This window comes from Desmodus rotundus, chromosome 3 (assembly GCF_022682495.2).
Source record: "Desmodus rotundus isolate HL8 chromosome 3, HLdesRot8A.1, whole genome shotgun sequence".
NCBI lineage: Eukaryota > Metazoa > Chordata > Mammalia > Chiroptera > Phyllostomidae > Desmodus > Desmodus rotundus.
In genome coordinates, this window is record NC_071389.1 from 75,708,114 (window position 1) to 75,726,735 (window position 18,622).

The 18,622-nt window shown below is 40.7% G+C and overlaps 1 protein-coding gene and 1 long non-coding RNA gene across 2 annotated transcripts in view; one reads left to right on the plus strand and one right to left on the minus strand.

Annotated features, from left to right (window-relative positions):
- Positions 1-18,622, minus strand: part of CAP2 (cyclase associated actin cytoskeleton regulatory protein 2) — a 127,444-nt gene that overhangs the window by 15,881 nt on the left and 92,941 nt on the right. The window contains exons 5-7 of the mRNA XM_053921073.1: positions 17,956-18,099; positions 17,540-17,625; positions 13,853-13,958 (exon numbers count right to left, since the gene is read on the minus strand). Of these exons, the coding sequence (XP_053777048.1) occupies positions 13,853-13,958; positions 17,540-17,625; positions 17,956-18,099 (336 nt within the window). The remainder of the gene's footprint in view (positions 1-13,852; positions 13,959-17,539; positions 17,626-17,955; positions 18,100-18,622) is intronic.
- LOC139440792 (uncharacterized) overlaps positions 9,554-18,622 on the plus strand; it is a 49,327-nt gene continuing 40,258 nt past the window's right edge. The window contains exons 1-2 of the long non-coding RNA XR_011650988.1: positions 9,554-9,827; positions 14,994-15,106. This is a non-coding gene — a long non-coding RNA (uncharacterized lncRNA). The remainder of the gene's footprint in view (positions 9,828-14,993; positions 15,107-18,622) is intronic.

Consider the following 18,622-nt stretch of genomic DNA (forward strand, 5'->3'; position numbering starts at 1 on the left):
CCCGCTGAGGTCGCCACTGCTTCCCATTGCTGTGGACAGAGGCTCTGTGGGAAGTGGAACTAAGCGGAGGAAGGAGCTCTAGGGCCGGGCAGGTGTGGCCCGCCCTGCACCCCTGCCCCGCCCCAATTAGGTCTGTGTAGGGACATTGGAAGGACGACTTCAGAGGGGTAAATTGTCTGGGGGAGCTGAGACAAGGGCTGAGAAGAGCCTGGGAACCAGCTGGCCGTGCTCCAGGAACCTGGGAGCGTCCTGAGAGAGTTGCGGGGAGGGCTGTTAATTAGCCTGCAGACCGCAGCGGTCTGTCTGGACAGAGGCTACGGTATGGTAAGATCTACACAGGCAGAATAAAACCACATCTTTAAAAAGATGCCGTTTACTTGTAAATTATCCAAATAGTTCCAATCCTTCTAAAAGAACCCTTTTTAAATGAAATATTATTTTATGGTGTGTCTGAAGCTGACAATTACTTTAATTTTATTTCTAAGGTGTAGAATTATACATCTAAAAGCTCAGGACCTAGAGGATTATGATATCCTGTGACTGGCGCGGGCCACATGGATTGGAAAGTACAGGTGAGGCGACCTTTATTAAAGTAAAGGTGAGGAGACAACCTTAATTAAGCAGCAGTGACCCCCTCCCTCCACCCCGACCCCCCCAAAAATATGCTACTTCATTAGGTTGATGAAATGAGCCTTGAGTACCTTGTAGCCTCAGAATTAAAAAAAGAATTGAAAAAAGATTTTATTCAAGTCATTTTAACAATGGCTTACAACTTAAAAAAAGAAAAGCAGTACATTTATTATTTTAAATGGGCATATTCAGGGGGCAAAAGTTCACTTATGTTGCGAGAACACAGCACAAAAAGCTGCTTTTTGAAAGCTTTATTAAGATTAATTTTGAGAGCAGATGTTTGATTATATACTTTTTTGGGGAGGGGGCACAAAGACTTTTTAAAATGTCTGCAAATCCCTTTCTCTAACTTAATTTCAACTGTCTTGGGAACAGCTGCCCCCTCTAGTTTTAAATATATGACCTATAGCTACCAGATAAGGAAACCATTGTATGCGGCATGTGGAAACTTTGTGGTTTTTTCTTTTACACATACATCCTATAAAATTATATAACTATATTACATATAATATACTATGTACTAGTGCGTGGCTTTTTCATTAAATGTTACTTGAAATAATTACTAATTTTATTATTTTAGACTTTAGATTTTATTCTGAAAGGGAAATTACTTTTAGTTCTCTTCAAAATATTTTTTTTATTCATTGATTTTAGAGAGAGAGAAACGCCAATTTGTTGTTCACTTATTTACGCACTCACTGGTTGATTCTTGCATAGGTCCTGACCAGGGATCAAACCCACACCTTGGAATACCGGGACAATGCTCTCACCAACTGAGCTACCCCACTATGTCTAGTTCTTAAATGAAATGTCCACATTGTTTTGCTGGTGGCAGTTACACATGTGATTAACACACCACTGCTATCCCCAACGACAAACCCCATTGCATTAGTTATCCAGTTAATATAGGTATTGTGTAGCTTTGGATCTAAATAATCTACAAAAAGGACTCTAATTATCCATGTTGTTGAGTTTGTACAAAGCAGGACCAATAAGGCACTTTTATACAGAAGTTTTATGACTTTGTAACAAAATTAAGCAAAATGTTAGGTTAGGTGAAAAAAAAATCAATTACGAAGAGAAGTTTCCTATCTAAGATTTTTGGCTTAATAATTAAATTGTTTGGATATTTTTAATGCTCACATTTTAAATTCTAAGATTTTTCAAACCCAATAACATAAAGGTAGTAGATGATCTGGTTTAAATAGAATGTAACTCTTTGACAGATGCATTGAAAGCGAATTAGAATAAGTGGAGCTCATTTGTCAGTTCATTCAACAAATTTACCAAGGGCTACCTTGCAAGGAGCTGGGTATGCGATGAAAAACAAGGCACAGGTCCTATTTGGTAAGAAGTTTATAACCTAGTGGGAGTGTCAAGTCCATAAATTTAACTCACATGCAGTTTGACATGTGTCATGTGTCATGTGAACAAAGGATTCTGGGGGCACAAAGGAGGGTGTGACCATCTCTCCTCAGGAGCGAGGGCTCACAACAGCCAGAGAAGGGGCTGCTGTGGCCACACCATCGAATGTCTTGTAGAGAACAGAGGTCCTGTGAGAGATACTGAGGGGCTTTCGGCTGGGAGAAATGTAGATATAAATAACATTAATCTCAACTCTAAGAATAGGGCAGGCAACCTATGTCTTGGCCCATGTTTTCACAATTTTTTAAGAAGCAGAGACTAAGAAAATAAAAATAACATGTGGCAGTGTCTTGGAACAAATGGATTGCATTCCTCATAACAGAGCTTTTGTTACAATGTTTCTTCTATAAAATGAGCTTAGTGATAGTAATATTTGAGCCACCTGTCTTTAAGTATTTGTGGAGATCACAGATAAAGCTGCAAACTGAAACAGCTGACATGCGGTGGAATGGTATGGTTTTTACCCCGTCCTCATCCTTCCCTCATGGCCAGCACCCCAACCCCCGCACACACACACATGGCTGTCTTCTGTTTCTCTGTTAGATTTTCTCTTTTTTTAAAAAAGATTTTATTTATTGATTTTCAGAGAGAGGGTAAGGGAGGGAGAAAGAGAGGAAGAAAAACATCAATGTGTGGTTACCTCTCATGCACGCCTCACTGGGGACCTGGCCAGCCACCCAGGTATGTGCCCTGACTGGGAATTGAACTGGTGACCCTTTGGTTCACAGGCCAGTGCTCAATCCACTGAGCTACACCAGCCAGGGCTTAGGGTCTCTCTTAAGCTGTCCATCCCGAAGCCAACCTGGCCCACTAATCACGTGACAGCTTCCCTATGCCAGATTTCATTCCTTAAAAGCAGTCTAAAAATCTTCAAGCCATTTTAGTCACAAATACATTTACATTAACATGCTAAAACTATGAGAATGCATAATGTTTTATAACTCAACACTGTTCAAATGCCATTTGATTAATATTACCAAACAAAATCTTTTTTTGTTTTATTTTTTAATTAAATATATTTTATTGATTATGCTATTACCGTTGTCCCATTCCTCCCCCCATCCCCTTATTCCCCTCTGCCTTGCACACCCTCTCCCACCAACATTCCCCCCCTATAGTTTATGTCCATGGGTCGTACATATAAGTTCTTTGGCTTCTACATTTCCTATACTATTCTTACCCCCCCATCTATTTTGTAGCTACCATTTATGCTACTTTTTCTCTGTACCTTTTCCCCCTCTCCCCCCCTTCCAATCCCCCACTGATAACCCTCCATGTGATCTCCATTTCTGTGGTTCTGTCCCTGTTCTAGTTGTTTGCTTAGTTTGTTTTTGTTTTAGGTGTGGTTGTTAATAACTGTGAGTTTGCTGTCATTTTCCTGTTCATATTTTTTATCTTTTTCTCAGATAAATCCCTTTAACATTTCATATAATAAGGGCTTGGTGATGATGAACGCCTTTAGCTTGACCTTATCTGAGAAACACTTTATCTTCCCTTCCATTCTAAATGATAGCTTTGCTGTATAGAGCAATCTTGGATGTAAGTCTTTGCCTTTCATGACTTGGAATACTTCTTTCCAGCCCCTTCTTCCCTGTAAGGTCTCTTTTGAGAAATCAGTTGACAGTCTTATGGGAACTCCTTTGTAGGTAACTGTCGCCTTTTCTCTTGCGGCTTCTCAGATTCTCTCCTTCTGTTTAATCTTGGGTAATGGAATTATGATGTGCCTTGGTGTGTTCCTCTTTGGGTCCAAGTTCTTTGGGACTCTCTGGGCTTCCTGGACTTCCTGGAAGTCCATTTCCTCTGCCAGATTGGGAAACTTCTTCTTCATTATTTGTTCAAATAAGTTTTCAATTTCTTGCTCTTCCTCTTCTCGTTCTGGCACCTCTATGATTCAGATGTTGGAACATTTAAAGATGTTCTGGAGGTTCCTAAGCCTCCTTATTTTTTTTGAATTCTTATTTCTTCATTCTTTTCTGGTTGAATGTTTCTTCCTTCCTTCTGGCCCACACCATTGATTTGAGTCCCATTTTCCTTCCCATCACCGTTGGTTCCCTGTACATTTTTCTTTATTTCACTTAGCATAGCCTTCATTTTTTCATTTAATTTGTGACCATATTCAACCAATTCTGTGAGCATCCTGATTACCAGTGTTTTGAACTGTGCATCTGATAGGTGGCTATCTCTTTGTCATTTAGTTGTATTTTTTCTGGAGCTTTGATCTATTCTTTCATTTGGGCCTTTTTTTTTTTTCTTTTTTTGGTCTCACGAGCCTGTTTTGTAGGAAGGGGAGGAGCCTTAGGTGTTCACGAGGATGGGGCAGCCAACGTCGCTGCGCTGTGATGCTGTATGTGGGGGAGTGGTCTGAGAGGGAACAGTGTCGTTTGCTCCACTCTCTGCCAGATTTCAGTCATTTCCCCCACTACCCACAATCAGATTGGGCCCTTCTGGTGCTGATTCCCAGGTGGATGGGTTTGTGTACCTTCTCGGACCCTGTGGGTCTCTCTAACGAACTCTCCTGTGAGCTGGGAGTTTCTCCTGCTGCTACCTCAACCCCCCAGGTGTTTTCACTCAGAAGTTTGAGGCTTTATTTCCCCACGCTGGAGCCCTGGGTTGCACAGTCTGTTTGGCTCCCCAGTTGTTCCTCCTGGTTTATCTGCACGGGAATGTGGGACCCCCTGGTCCTCCAGCTGCCGCCTCACTGGGTTCGCCAGTCCTCTCCTCCCTGGCTGCCCGTCTGCGCCCCTCCTACTGGTCTGGATGAATGTTTCTTCTTTATCTCCTTGGTTGTCAGACTTCCATACAGTTTGATTTTGTGGCAGTTCTGGTTGTTTTTTGTTTCTGAATATGTTGTTGTCCTTCTTTTGGTTGTGCGAGGAGGCGCAGTGTGTCTACCTATACCTCAATCTTGGCCAGAAGCCCCAGGAAAAGAATTTCAAATGTGTAATATGACATAAAACAAGAGGATGATTACCAGGAGGGAGGGAGCATATACCAGAATAGGAGGGAGAGGTTAAAAGAAAGAACTACCAGAACAAAAGACTAAGTTTGTATATACATGAATCAGTTTTCATAGCAGCAAGACATGCTTTACAAATTTGTGATTTAAGGTTTGTTTATATTTTAGCCATCAAAACTAGTTTCTATTTTATGCTAGTTGTATTTTGATTAAGAACTGAGTGAAACCAATACATTTCCAAATTTCTTGATTTCTAGAAGTACTCGTAAATTTTACATCCATATTTATATCACACTTTTATTTGAAGACAACTATAATCCAGAGAAAAGCTTGCACACAAGCTCACAGATGATCATCCTGTATAACCCAAATGTAAGCCAAAGTGAATTTATGACATAAGTCTCTATTCTTTTATTTTTATCACTTCCGATAATTTTGAAATATCTTCTGCCAATGAAAACAAACTTTCTGGGGACCTTTCCAAGAAAACAGAATTGTTAAAAATACTACAATGAAATGCTGTATAATATTTTTAAGCATATGTTTATTCATATTGTTCAAAAAGTCAACATATTGAGAATATTTCCCACTTAATCTATGGTAACAGAACATGGTATTACTAATTATACTTGCTTGCAGTCTAAATGAAAAGGTGGTCCCATAACCGTGAAGGAAATGTGGGGCTGATTTTGATCCCTTTCCCAAGATTCCAAAACCCTAGTGCCGAGATAGAAGTAAAGAGGGAAGGCAGGAAGAACCCAAATCTCTTGACTTCATCAAGGACTTTTGATGGCTTCGCTCTTCCTGTGTTCCCCACCCTCCTGTGGTGTCTGTAGGTCATGTCTTTGATGACCTGGAGGGATGTGAGCTAGGGCCGTAGATGAAAGAAGACAGAACAAGAAACAAAGCCCCTTCAGAGAAGGAATAATAGTTTTAAGTTGGAAACAGTTTGGGAATAATGTACACAGTCCAGTAACTTAGTGTTATTCTGTTCATTGTTCTCCTAATTTGTATATCGAATGTGGCCCTTCAGAAACCAGAGGTGGTGATTTCTGTTCGACAGAAAGTAGGAATCTTTGAGAACAGCGGACCAAGCCCTCGGGGCAGAGTCCAGAACATATTGAACACATTCTGATTTGCTGAAGCAATCCAGCTATTCTGCACAAATTTTCTTGACAAGTAGCCTCAATTAGTAGTTTGGCCTTGCTTTGCTCCTGCTATCAGAACTAAATCTCGAATTTCCAGATTGTCTTTTCTTCCTGTCTGCCAGCATTGGCAACTTGAAGATAAAATTTCTCATAAAGTAAAAGGAAAGATAAAATTAAATTTTCCATGGGAAAATTTCCCAGAGTTAAAGATAGCAGAGTATACTCATTAAAGAGACAAACTATAGATAGCCAACATTCATGGAGACCGAGAGCGATGGACACGTGGCTTGCATTATCTGAGCAATTACTTTATTTGGCCAGAAAGGCCTAGGTCTACACTATCATTGAATCAAGGTTTTTGATCCTCTTTCAGATTTTAGGTTCGTAAGAAAACTACTGTATTGCTCTAATTATTCCTACTTGGTAGATGGCAAAGGTAGGGGTGAGGCAAAATAATAGCTGCGCCAAAGTGGATTTACATTTGCCTCAGTATTATATGTTATTTACTTAGCAAAAAATAAAAAGAAAACAGAAGCATCAATATCTGCTGAGCTTTATAGTCAAGGCACATGAAGACAGAGTAACCTTTGCCTCAATTTCAGTTCCAGAATTCACAGGAAAGTTTAATTGGTGTGTAGGTCTGGGACAAGTTCTGCTATTAGCTCAGCTTACATCAGGGGTGCAATCTGGACCAACAAACTGTGGTCTGGGCTTGGCGCTATGTTATATTCTATGAAGGGTTTGTTTCATCTTTAGAAGACAATCTGCACCTTTCCCCCATCCCTTCTCAAGAAAACACTTTTGCTTAATCTAACGTTATATGCATTTCCTGAGTTTATACCAAATGGGAATAAGGGCCGTGCAGGTGGCAAAGGACAGGCAGTTGGCATGTGACAGGTGCAGGGGAGGCACTGGGGACCAATATGCCCCTATACTAACATGCATCTTTCGTTTCAATTACCATGATTTGAAAGAAGAAAAAAGAAATTCGATTTACGTGGCTCTTGAACAATGTACACAATCTGTATAGTTAATGGAGTAACACTGTGAAAATTTCACTGTGAAGAAATGTGATTGCAAATAAATATGTTCGATTTAGCAAATGTGTTTTGACACTGTGTGGGTTTCAGGCCCTGTACCAGTCACTGCTGCAGATCCCAGGGACCAGGAAAGGACTCTGCTGTCAGTGCGCTCACAGCCTCGGGGGAGAGAGGACACTGCTGCGTTTCCAGACTCCTGGCACTTTGACTAGCGGCCTTGCATCTTTGCTCAGAACTAAACTTTGCTCAGAACTTGGCTGTGCCTTTGTTTGGAAGGCTCTTCCCCAATTTACTTTCTGGAAAATTCTTAAATATCCTTCAAGGTTCAGCTCAAAGTTCTCTCCTTTTGTAGGTTTTCTGGAGCTCCCCTAAGAAGAAATTTCCTGTTTCTCTATTACCAGGACCTGCTAGGAACACCCTCATTTGTCTGTGAAGTCAGATTCAGTCATCTCCCACGCATGGGCTCTGAAGAGCCATTCAATATTCATCTTAATATCACCGGTAATGGCCCTGCACCTGAAACAGTGCTTTGTTAATATTTACTGAAGTGAATAAGTAACGGCTTTATAAAGTAGAAAGTGCTAAGCATCGTATAAGAAACACAGATTTTAACACGTGTTATGGAGGTTCTGTGGAGGGGAAGGAAAACTTCCAGGTTAGGGCAAGACATGGTCATAGGCAGACATCAGAGAGGCTTCTGGGAGAGCAGACCGTTTGAAATCCCCTTGAAGGATGAATGGATTGAATTTGACCAAGGAAGCGAAAGAAAGGGGATTCCAACAGCAGGGACATGAGTGTTGTCATTGCGACAGATACATGGGACTGAATCGTTGGCAATCACAGTTAAAGATCCACATTTGTATTGGCTTTCAAAGCATAACCTTTGGTGTGATTCACGTGCTTAATGAAAGTGCTGCTATTCAAAATTTTCCTTTAGAATTGCCTTCGGACCTGCTTACCAAAATATGCAGACCAAGAAATCACTCCTGCCTTTGTACTTTGCTCCTTTTAACTAAAAAGAATTATGATTTGGATTAATTTTTCCCCAAAGAGGGTCTCAGTGGCTTTTGGCTATTTGAAAAGATAAAAGTCACTTTTAAAGAAGGAAGATTTGCTACCACTTAGTATCCAAAAAAGGATGGGTCAGATGTTTTATCTGTCACTGCCCTTTCTCACTGGGGAGGGACAGGGCGACAGATAAAGCCACTCAGCTGTGAAGGTGATTACCTGGAGGCCCAGTCTCAGGAACTCATGTGTGTATGGGGGGTGGGGGGGTGGGAGGGGTCTTTGGGGAGTGGAGGCTGGACCCAAAGTCATGGCACCTTAGTAGTGAATAAGAGCCTGGGGTGCCCACTGTGGTTCCACTCTGGGCTGGACTGACAGCTGAGTTGACTCAGGGTGTCTTCCTATCCAGGCACCCCCTGACCTGCTCTGGGAAGCACCTCAGCATGCACCCATAAACCACAACCTCCTGATTTTCCTAAGATGCTGGAAAAGAGAGTGGGCAACAGGGTACCTGCAGTTCTACCACTCCCTTCAACATCACACATTAAAGAATTTTATACAAACACACCTGAATTAAAATATTCCTGGGGTGATGGTTTAAATAAATTAGGAATGTGTATTAAGTTGCTGGCCCTCGGGTATAGAGAGTTCAAGTTCTTGCGCTGGCTGGTATGGTTCAGTTGGTTGGAGTGTTGTCCTGTTGAATGAAAGGTCGAGGGTTCAATTCCCAGTCAGGGCACATGCCTAGGTTGCAGGTTTAGTCCTCAGTCAGGGCGCATATGAAAAGCCACCAATTGATATTTCTCTCTCACATCGATGGCTCTCTCCCTCTCTCTCTCTCTCCCTTCCCCTCTCTCTAAAATCAATAAGCATGTCCTCAGGTGAGGATAAAAAAATTAGACGGTTCAAACTCTTGGTTTTGAAGAAGTTCTGGCAAATAAAATAATCTTGATCATTAAAGTAGGCAGTTTTAAAAGTAACTACTGTTTTGATTTAGAGAGAGAAAGATTGAAAGACTCTAGAAAACATTTATGTGTTCTTATCAACTAACAATAAAACTCAAAGCTATTTATGAGACAATAAAATAGTTCTAAATATAACAAGCTTACTTAGAGCTTTATAGTACAGCTAACTCTAAACTATTGTGGATAAACTTGTAGATATTTATTTTTAACCTACACTTATCCTAGTGAAGATACAGCGCAGGTAAAAATAAAATCATCCCAAAACTTCAAAAGACAGACTTTGAACTTGTAGGCAGTAATCAATCTATCAAATAAAACAACTGGTCAATAAATAACCAAGAGAGCATTACATAACACCTTACTCCTTAATTCTATAAGCCTGCATCTACCTCCAACACTCCAGAAACTCCTTTCTTATTTTCTTTTTCTTTTTGATGAGAGACAGAGAGAGAGAGAGAGAGAGGAAGAGAGAGACAGAGAAAGGAAGAGGCATTGATCGGTTGCCTCCTGTACGTGCCTGACCTGAGACCAAACTTGAAACCAGAGACCAAACTGTGATCAGAAATCGAACCCGCAACCTTTTGGTGTATAGGATCATGCTCCAACCAAGCCACCTGGCCAGGGCACCAGAAACTACTGTCTAACGGTCACTAATAAGGTAGGTGATGGCAGCCTTCTCCCAGTCCTTACAGGGACAGTGATAGCCAGTCCATCTTTCTCAGAGCTCTGAGACCCTGGACTCTCTAGTTCTCTTGTCTCCTTGACTGATCTACACCATTCTTCCAATAATGGTGTCCTCCAAGATCTCGTCCTCCATCGTATTCTCTTTTTCTCTCTCTTCTCATGTATGTAACTATCATCTCTAGGTCTCCCTCACTTCAGTGATGGTCAGACCTGCACTTCACCTGCTTGCCACACCTCTCCTCCTCCACTGACGTCTCACCTGCACCCTAAAAACAACACGGTGAAAGCTCGTGAATATTTTTCTTGCTTCTGTACTAACACCTCCTGTTGATCTCCCTATTTTCATTGATGTTATTATGACTTTCCCAGACTTCCAGATTGGAAACTTTGTGTTTGGAGTTAATCTACCCCCCGACCCCTCGCACTGTCTCTTCCCTCTGTCCTCCAACTCAGTGTCCACTCCGCCCCTTTCTTTGCATCGCCATTGTCTCACTCTAGGTCACCTACTAACTCCCCCATCCCTGGCCATCCACAAGTCTCCCAAGGTTCCAGGGCCTCTAATCTCTTCCTTTTTCCATCTGTCTCGCACGACTTTCCGCTTAAAAACCTATGGTGAAGGAAAAATAAACTTGCGCACCACAGAGGAGCATCCACACAAGGATTTCACCAGCTGGCCCCAATTTGCCTTTCTGTTCTCACCTTTTGCTTCATTCCTCTTTGTGAAACTACCAGCTTTTCTCTGAAAGTACCTTGTTCACGTCCTGTGTGCTGAACTCAGGAACCACCTACTCATCCTTCAAGACCCAAACCCAGTGCCAGCCCCGTCGTTGCCCTTCTTGCCCACCCAGGAGTCTAATTAGCAAGGTTTATTTCTGACATAGCCTTATAGTGTTATTTATTTTTGCTTCATAATTAAAACTTGCTGTTTGATGGCAGAAACTGTAATATAAACATAATGCCGAATGTGTGCTCTTCACGTGGTAGATAGCAATAAATAGTTACTAAATAAATGAATGAGTAAAAATTAGTGATTTCCCTTGAGTCTCCCTCAAGCCGAACTCCTTTGGTCCCAATAATTAAACTACCTTGAGACTGCAAGAAGTTTCTGGTGTACAGTCCTAAGCCACAGTCATGTTGAAGACACTCTGACAGAACTAGAAGATTGCATTTGCCACAGTAATTGTAATAAGGAATTCCAGATGGATTACTGTGCAGCAGCTGCTTCTTTCCCTGGAAGCACCCCCACCCCCACTTGGGCACACGGACCCTCTTGCCAACTATGTCCAGAAAAATGGCTGGCTTCAGCGTTTTGCATTTTGCCGTGACAACTGAAGAGAGCAACAGTTGTCTGACACAGCTGCAGCCTGAACACACAGGTTAGGAGCGGGGAGCAGGCAAACTCAGTTCCAGCTGCTAACTCAGAGGGAATGAGTCTTTCTCAAAGCAATACGCCCTTGGAAACTCAGTATCCAGCAGCATGCATGCAGTTAGTTGGTCTCTAACACCCCACAGAGTGCAAACTCAAAATCCAATTTGAAAGAAGAAAACAAGTGACTCAAAATACTTGAGACTTGTATTTCAAATAAAAACCTATAATTAAAAATAATTTGTAATAGTTTTTTTACCCCAACTCTTAGAAGAGAACAAAAATATGAAGAAATAGGTTTCTGTGCATATGTCATAGGTTTCTGTGCATAAAACCTGTCAAAAGATGTTGTACATAGGATGTTATCTCTGAAGCAACATTTTCTTATCATAAGCACTCCTTTCCTTTTTAAATTATTTAATTAATTAATTTTAATTTTTTAAAAATATATTTTATTGATTATGCTATTACAGTTGTTCTGTTCTCCCCCACCCTTTTATTCCCCTCTGCCCTGCATCACCCCTCCCACCTGCATTCCATCCCTTACTTCATGTCCATGGGTCATACATATAAGTTCCTTGGCTTCTCCATTTCCCATACTATTCTTAACCTCCCCCTGTCTATTTTGTACCTACCATTTATGCTTCTTATTCCCTGTACCTTTTCTTCCATTCCTCCCCTTACCCTCCCCACTGATAATCCTCCATGTGATCTCCATTTCTGTGATTCTGTTCCTGTTCTAGTTGTTTGCTTAGTTTGTTTTTGTTTTTGTTTTTGTTTTTTTAGGTTTGGTTGTTGATAGTTGTGAGTTTCTTGTCCTTTTACTGTTCATATTTTTAACCATCTTCTTTTTCTTAGGTAAGTCCCTTTAACATTTCATGTAATAATGGCTTGGTGATGATGAACTCCTTTAACTTGACCTTATCTGGGAAGCACTTTATCTGCCCTTCCATTCTAATTAATAGCTTTGCTGGATAGAGTAATCTCAGATGTAGGTCCTTCCCTTTCATGACTTGGAATAGTTCCTTCCAGCCCCTTGCCTGCAAGGTTTCTTTTGAGATATTAGCTGATGGTCTTATGGAAACTCCTTTGTAGGTAACTGTCTCCGTTTCTCTTGCTGCTTCTAAGATTGTCTCCTTATCTTTCATCTTGGGTAATGTAATTATGATGTGCCTCCTTGGGTCCAAGTTCTTTGGGACCCTCTGGGCTTCCTGGACTTCCTGGAAGTCTATTTCCTTTGCCAGACTGGGGAACTTCTCCTTCACTATGTTTTCAAATAAGTTTTCAATTTCTTGCTCTTCTTCTTCTCCTTCTGGCACCCCTATGATTCAGATATTGGAATGTTTAAAGATGTCCTGGAGGTTCCTAAGCCTCTCCTCATTTTTTTTTGAAATCTTGTTTTTTCATTCTGTTCTGGTTGAATGTTTATTTCTTCCTTTTGACCCAAACCATTGATTTGAGTCCTGGATTCCTTCCCTAATTTAGTGTTGGTTCCCTGTATATTTTCCTTAATTTCACTCTTCATAGCCTTCAGTTTTTCCTCTACTTTGCTACTATCCTCAACCATTTCTCTGAGCATTCTGATTACCAGTGTTTTGAACTGTGCATCTGCGTATTTTTACAACTATGTTAGGGGCTAGAGACAGAGATGAGTTTGCAGTCAAATGAAAGAGCTCCAAAGACACACAAAAAGTTACAACTGTATATTTTAGGGCTATGGTTGAGGTATAATAAAGCAATGAAAGAGGCATAAAGGGAGGGCATCAATTCCAGACGGAGGGCTGATGGAGATCAATGTAAGTGTCTTAAAGAAGTGATGTTGAAGTGAAGTCTTGGAGAAGAGGGAGGGGGTCCTTCCCCAGGGAACTGAGGTCACAGAGCATGATGTATGTTTGGGACATTGCAGTAAAGGCTGAAACTTGCAAATTTTGGAACAACAGTTTGATTTGGTTCGACCTCAGCACTACATGTGGTCAGGATTCCATGAGTAGGGTAGCAGTGCTGGGGTGCAGTGAGACGAGGGAGGATAAGAGAGAAGGCAGAAGAAGAGGACAAAGGTCAGATCAACATCTCACATGGGAACTAAAGTGGGAACAGACACAGCCTGGGATTTTAACCTAGGACTAGGATATCACACAAAGTACTAGAATTGCTTAAGGACTCAAAAATATTATTTGGTAGGCTTTAAAACATCAAAAAGCAAGCAAAAACATTACAAGAGACATTTTATCCATAATTCTATCTCCTTAAAATTAACAACAATCTCAAACCTTCCTGTTACCTTCCATTTTTATCACAGTTTCTTCATATAGACGTCATGTGAGTACTCATAAACTTTTGCACTCTATCGCTAAACCGACTTTCACTAAATTTCCCATGTAATTATCATGTTATTTTTAATGGTTGTCAAGTGTTCTTACCATCGACACCTTTACCACTTTCTTCCTGCATGTCATGGAGGCAGTTTCCAGATTGTCCTATGACAAATGACATTGTCATAAACATTTTCTATATGTATATTTTATCTTATGCTTTCCTTAAGGTAACTTTGAAAGTATGAGATTACTAGGCTACTGGGAGTGAATACTTTTATGGTGTTTTGTTTTCCAGGTGGAAGAGGGCTTGGTACTTACTGTTTTGCTCCAAGTAAGGCCTGTGGTGTGGTGTTCCTTGATGTATGCTTGAAGCTCACTCCAAATGTTCAAATATGACTTCACCCAATCCACATGGCGTAAATCGCTTTGTTATAAAAGAGAGTAGAAGAAAGTGGAGTTAGGATTTAAAATCAGATTTAAAAAAATGTCACCCAATCCACATGGTGTAAATTGCTCTGTTATAAAAGAGAGTGGAAAAGAATGGAGTTAGGATCTGAAATCAGATTTTAAAAAATTGGGAGACACCTAGTAATCCAGTAACTAAGGCTGGATGACCGTGGAGCAATTGTCTTTCTAGTCCAGTCACTGTGAACTGATTCCAAAGAGAACCTCGAAAGAAAGGTGGTTCAGGTCTCTCCTGAGGAGAGCTGAGTGCCCTGAGCTCCAGATGTGGAGCAGAGAGGACCACAGGGGGACCCCACAGAACCACGCCAGTTTAGGTCATGTGTCCTCACGTCACCTCTAGTGGGCAGATGACTATGGAGAGGTGACCCCTTCTTTCCATACTGCCTCTAATGCATGATGAAAAACAATGTGCTTTCACCAAGGAGAATGGTATTGAAAAGAAAAAAAAGTCCTTTGGCTTGTTTTCTAATAATTTGATTGACTTATTTGGTTGAAGTGTAACCAAATTTGAGAATTTTAGACTGGTAAGGAAGTTGCTATTATAAGAAAAATGATTTTCTATAAATGGGTATCATTCTATACTTCTAAACGTAACATTCACTTAAATTACTTTAACTGGATATTTTTCATGGCAATGCAAGCGAACCAGGGTATTAACCATTTTTATCCCGATTAGCTTAACCAAGATGCAGTAAATGCTTACCTTTTACAACAGGATTAACACACAGGACTGAGATGACTCTTAGAAATAGTAAACTTGTAGATAGGCAAAAACAGTTGTATTTTCTTTGGATAATTTCCACCCACACACTTTTTTCCACTTTGAATGAATTCATGGTAAATGAGAAAATGATGAAGTCTCAGTTAACAAAAACTTAGTCATGAGCCTGGGCCATTCATCTGAAGACAGCCACTGAAGGGAATCTCTATTACCAAAGCTCTTGTCACTAATGACTTTACTCTGGACGCATTCCGTTTTGTTCTCCTTGCAAAGCTCCATGAGAAGTGCCACCACGTTCAGAATCCCATCGTGTTAACTGATGCCGTTTAAGAAAAGTGACATTGGGAACCAAAGTCGTAATTATCTACACCTCGAAGATGAAACGCGTGAGTGTGGTTTTGTTCTATATTGTAAGATTTACTGTATATATTATTCAAACCTGTGAAAAACCTCATTTTCACTTATATCTTCACAGTCAAATCCTAAAAGGCCAAATGTAGCTTCATACGTCTCTCATATCAGTTTCCTTATCCTATGGGGTGTGTGAGGGTCTTAGTACAATGCCCTGCACATAGGAGACAACATATACAACAGCTGTTGTTCGAGTACTAAAATCACTTCAATATAATGTACACATTTATATGATTCTTTGATACATATATGTGCATATGTACATGTGTATATGTACATAGAATACATGTCTATAGACATTTTAGAAATAGCAGGTTGCATGTATCTATTTTAAAAGTTTAATAAGCAATAAAGTCCAAACATGGATAGGCAAATTCATTTTTTGTTTAACTATTACAGCATGATTTTTGATTTGAAGAAAGTTCTAGCAAAACTTGTAATAAGGAATAGCAACATGATGTCTTCTAGCCTGAAGTCGTCTCTACCAGACAACACATTTAGTAGGAGCTATGAGCCCATCCTCAGTTTTCATTTGCCCTGGAAGAAGCTATGTTTGGGGCCCGTGATTTTAATAATTATGACTCGGAGAGGCCAATGTCGAAGTAATTAACTTACTCTATTCATTTACTGAAAAAGAGCTAAACAACCAGTTACGCCAGGTGTAAGGTCACTGCCCACAGCACTTTTGTTTAAACCATGAGGAAGCCTGGCTCAGCTCCCTTACCACGGCCTGTCTGCAGGTAGGCAGCATGAGTGACAAAGGACTGCAGTGTCCTGCAGCAGCCCTGAGCCCACAGAGTGAAGGCCCAGCTGGCTTGGGTGCACCCGTAAGTGGGTGTACTGCGAGTGCTGTGCAATGTTCTGCCTCTGACAGGTTACCACCCCTGGAAGCTTGACCGGTGACTTGGAGCTGATCTGACAATTTCTGGAAGTGAAGTGAAGTGAATGAATCCACACGTCTGGCTGCATTTCCCTGGCATATAATAGTGTTCAGGTGATCCACTAAGTGTAATTGAGTTGTCGATACTGCCAGAAGTACATTTTCTACTCAATAGCTGGCGTCAAGGGGCAAACACTGGGCTCTATTTCTGTGTGTACAAAAAAAAGCGGAAAACCACAACCCTCCTGGCTATGCTGCCGCCTAAAGAGAATCGCTCACATCCATGGCCCAACAGACACTCAGGTAGGGACTGGGAGGAGGCCAGGAGCTGATGACCTGAGATAAAACCAAAAATAGCCTCCAAGGTGACATGCAAAAAGGCAGAGACCTAGGTGGTGCCTAAAGTGTCCAGCCCTGAAAAAAAGGCTAGGTACAGAAGATCTTTTATGATGCGGAAGTCCCTATGGGCGTAGGTTCACACCAACATAATTTTTATGTCCAGCTTTCATAACAACATTGATTCCTGAACTGTTATTTTTATGTGAGAAGAGTAAGCATCTTGCATTCTTGCATTTTTGATGCCTTTTCTCATTCATATTGCACAATTCCATAGTCTCTGATATAACATGGCAACATTTATAGTTGTATCATTGGGCACCATTGCTGCAGCCGCAGTTTTCTGGGGGCAGAAGACTGGGTATATTACTGGGTATAATTAATTTATCTGAAGTTCCCGTGGCGTGAAAGAGGAAAAAGGCACACTTAAGTCTCCTAAAGCTGCCCTTCTTAAAAGCTATAAGACCTCTTTGCCTGATACACAATGAACTGTAGGAAGGTAGCACTGTAGTTTAGGAGACATTTTCATGGATATTCAGCTCTGATACCTTTCCATTTGGTCCCATTTTCAATTTTAACCCTAATTTAGGCCTCTCTAAGATCAATGATTTGGGCTTAGAAAGCAATGGTTTTAAAATTTAAAAGCTGGTTCCATGGGCAATCCCATTGGTTCAGACTCATCTGTTCTCCCAACAGCTCTCTGAATCATTGCTATTCTTATAAATGTCTTTTGTATTTCAATCTTACCACAATCTCTGCTTTCCCTCTTATTGGCCTGGTTTATTGTCTCATCTCATTTCTGTTCTTTATTTATACTTCATTTTCTGATTCCTCCTTTCTTCTCTCTGCTCACCCACCAACTCTATTTTGATCACTGTAAAAGTTTTGTGACCACATGGGGCTGGTCTATCACAAATCATCATCGAGCTCTTGCATTAACGTGGAAATATGTACCAGATAACCTGCATTCAAGTGAGAGAGTTTATTCACTACAAGAAAAAATGTAGTGAGGCAGACTTTCTAAAACACTTTCCATTTTGCTTTTCCTGCAAAGATAGGATTTTTCATTAACATTTATAGTAAATTTGTTAATAGACCTTGAAAGGAATCAGTAATGAACTATACAAATATTAGGGACAAATGTCTAATAAGCGATTAACTGAAAACTTGGTCAGTAAAAGAAGGTACGTACCTGTGTTTGTAGTCCTTTAAAACCCTGTTAGTGTAAAAGGTGGCAGCATCATTCATCTCCTTGACATAAGGACCGGGTTTGGGGGACTGAGAGAACAGGACCATCACCCAAGCATAGAAGGAAAAAAAAATAGGATAAGAAAGAAAATGCCTTAAAGATAAAGAAAAGCAATGGAGATGTTGACTTGAAAGCTGGAGTCAAATTTTGCTCTGTAAAGATTGATGAAACACTTTCCACATCTTAGAACACAAAGCACTGAACTTTAAACAGCATAAGAAAGAGCACAAGTCAGCTTGCACAGACTCTGCCTTCAGTGTAACAGAGAGAGGATGAAGGAACCTGAAGGGAGCCATGGATTCTCCTATACACTCCAAAAATGTGATGAGGTGCAGGGGTGACACTCCATCCGGACTCACCACAGCTATCCACCCAAGGGCAGGGATGCTTTCACTGACGGCTGAGAGATGGTTAAACATTGTACTTCCCCGGTTCTTCTCTCTGAAAGTTTGGATTTCCTGAATCTTTTCCGATATCGGTTTCAGAAATGCAGCCACGTCATTCTGTAAGCAAACATTGAGCACTGTTATTAAGAACAGGACAGAAGCAGGTCGCCTCCATGTTGGCCTAAGCTGTAGTCAAGCTTGCCATTTGCTGGTTGTATTCACAATAGAATGTTTTTTTCTGTTATGATAATACTATATATTCATTCTCTGAAGTATGAAAATTGCACATAGTTTTGACAACAATCAATGTCTCCTCAGGCATGGAAAAACCCCGGTATGTGACACAGCCCTGTTTTAGAGAATTGTGCATGGAACAGAGTGAAATTGAGAGTGGGTCAGTTGTGTTTTCAAATGGAATGCATAGATCGCATGCTGTAATAACACAGGTGTAAGATCAGGGTGGGTGGGAGGTTAGTAAAAAGGTAGCTTTTTATTCCTGTGGGAAAATGATGTGAAAGAGGGTCTTTGCTTTTATCAGAGTTACCATAATCCATGTAAAAAAGCAGAAATATTTCATTGAAACTCTTTTTAAGAAAATATGATGACTTATAATATTTATAGTTACTTAAAGTCTGGTTTG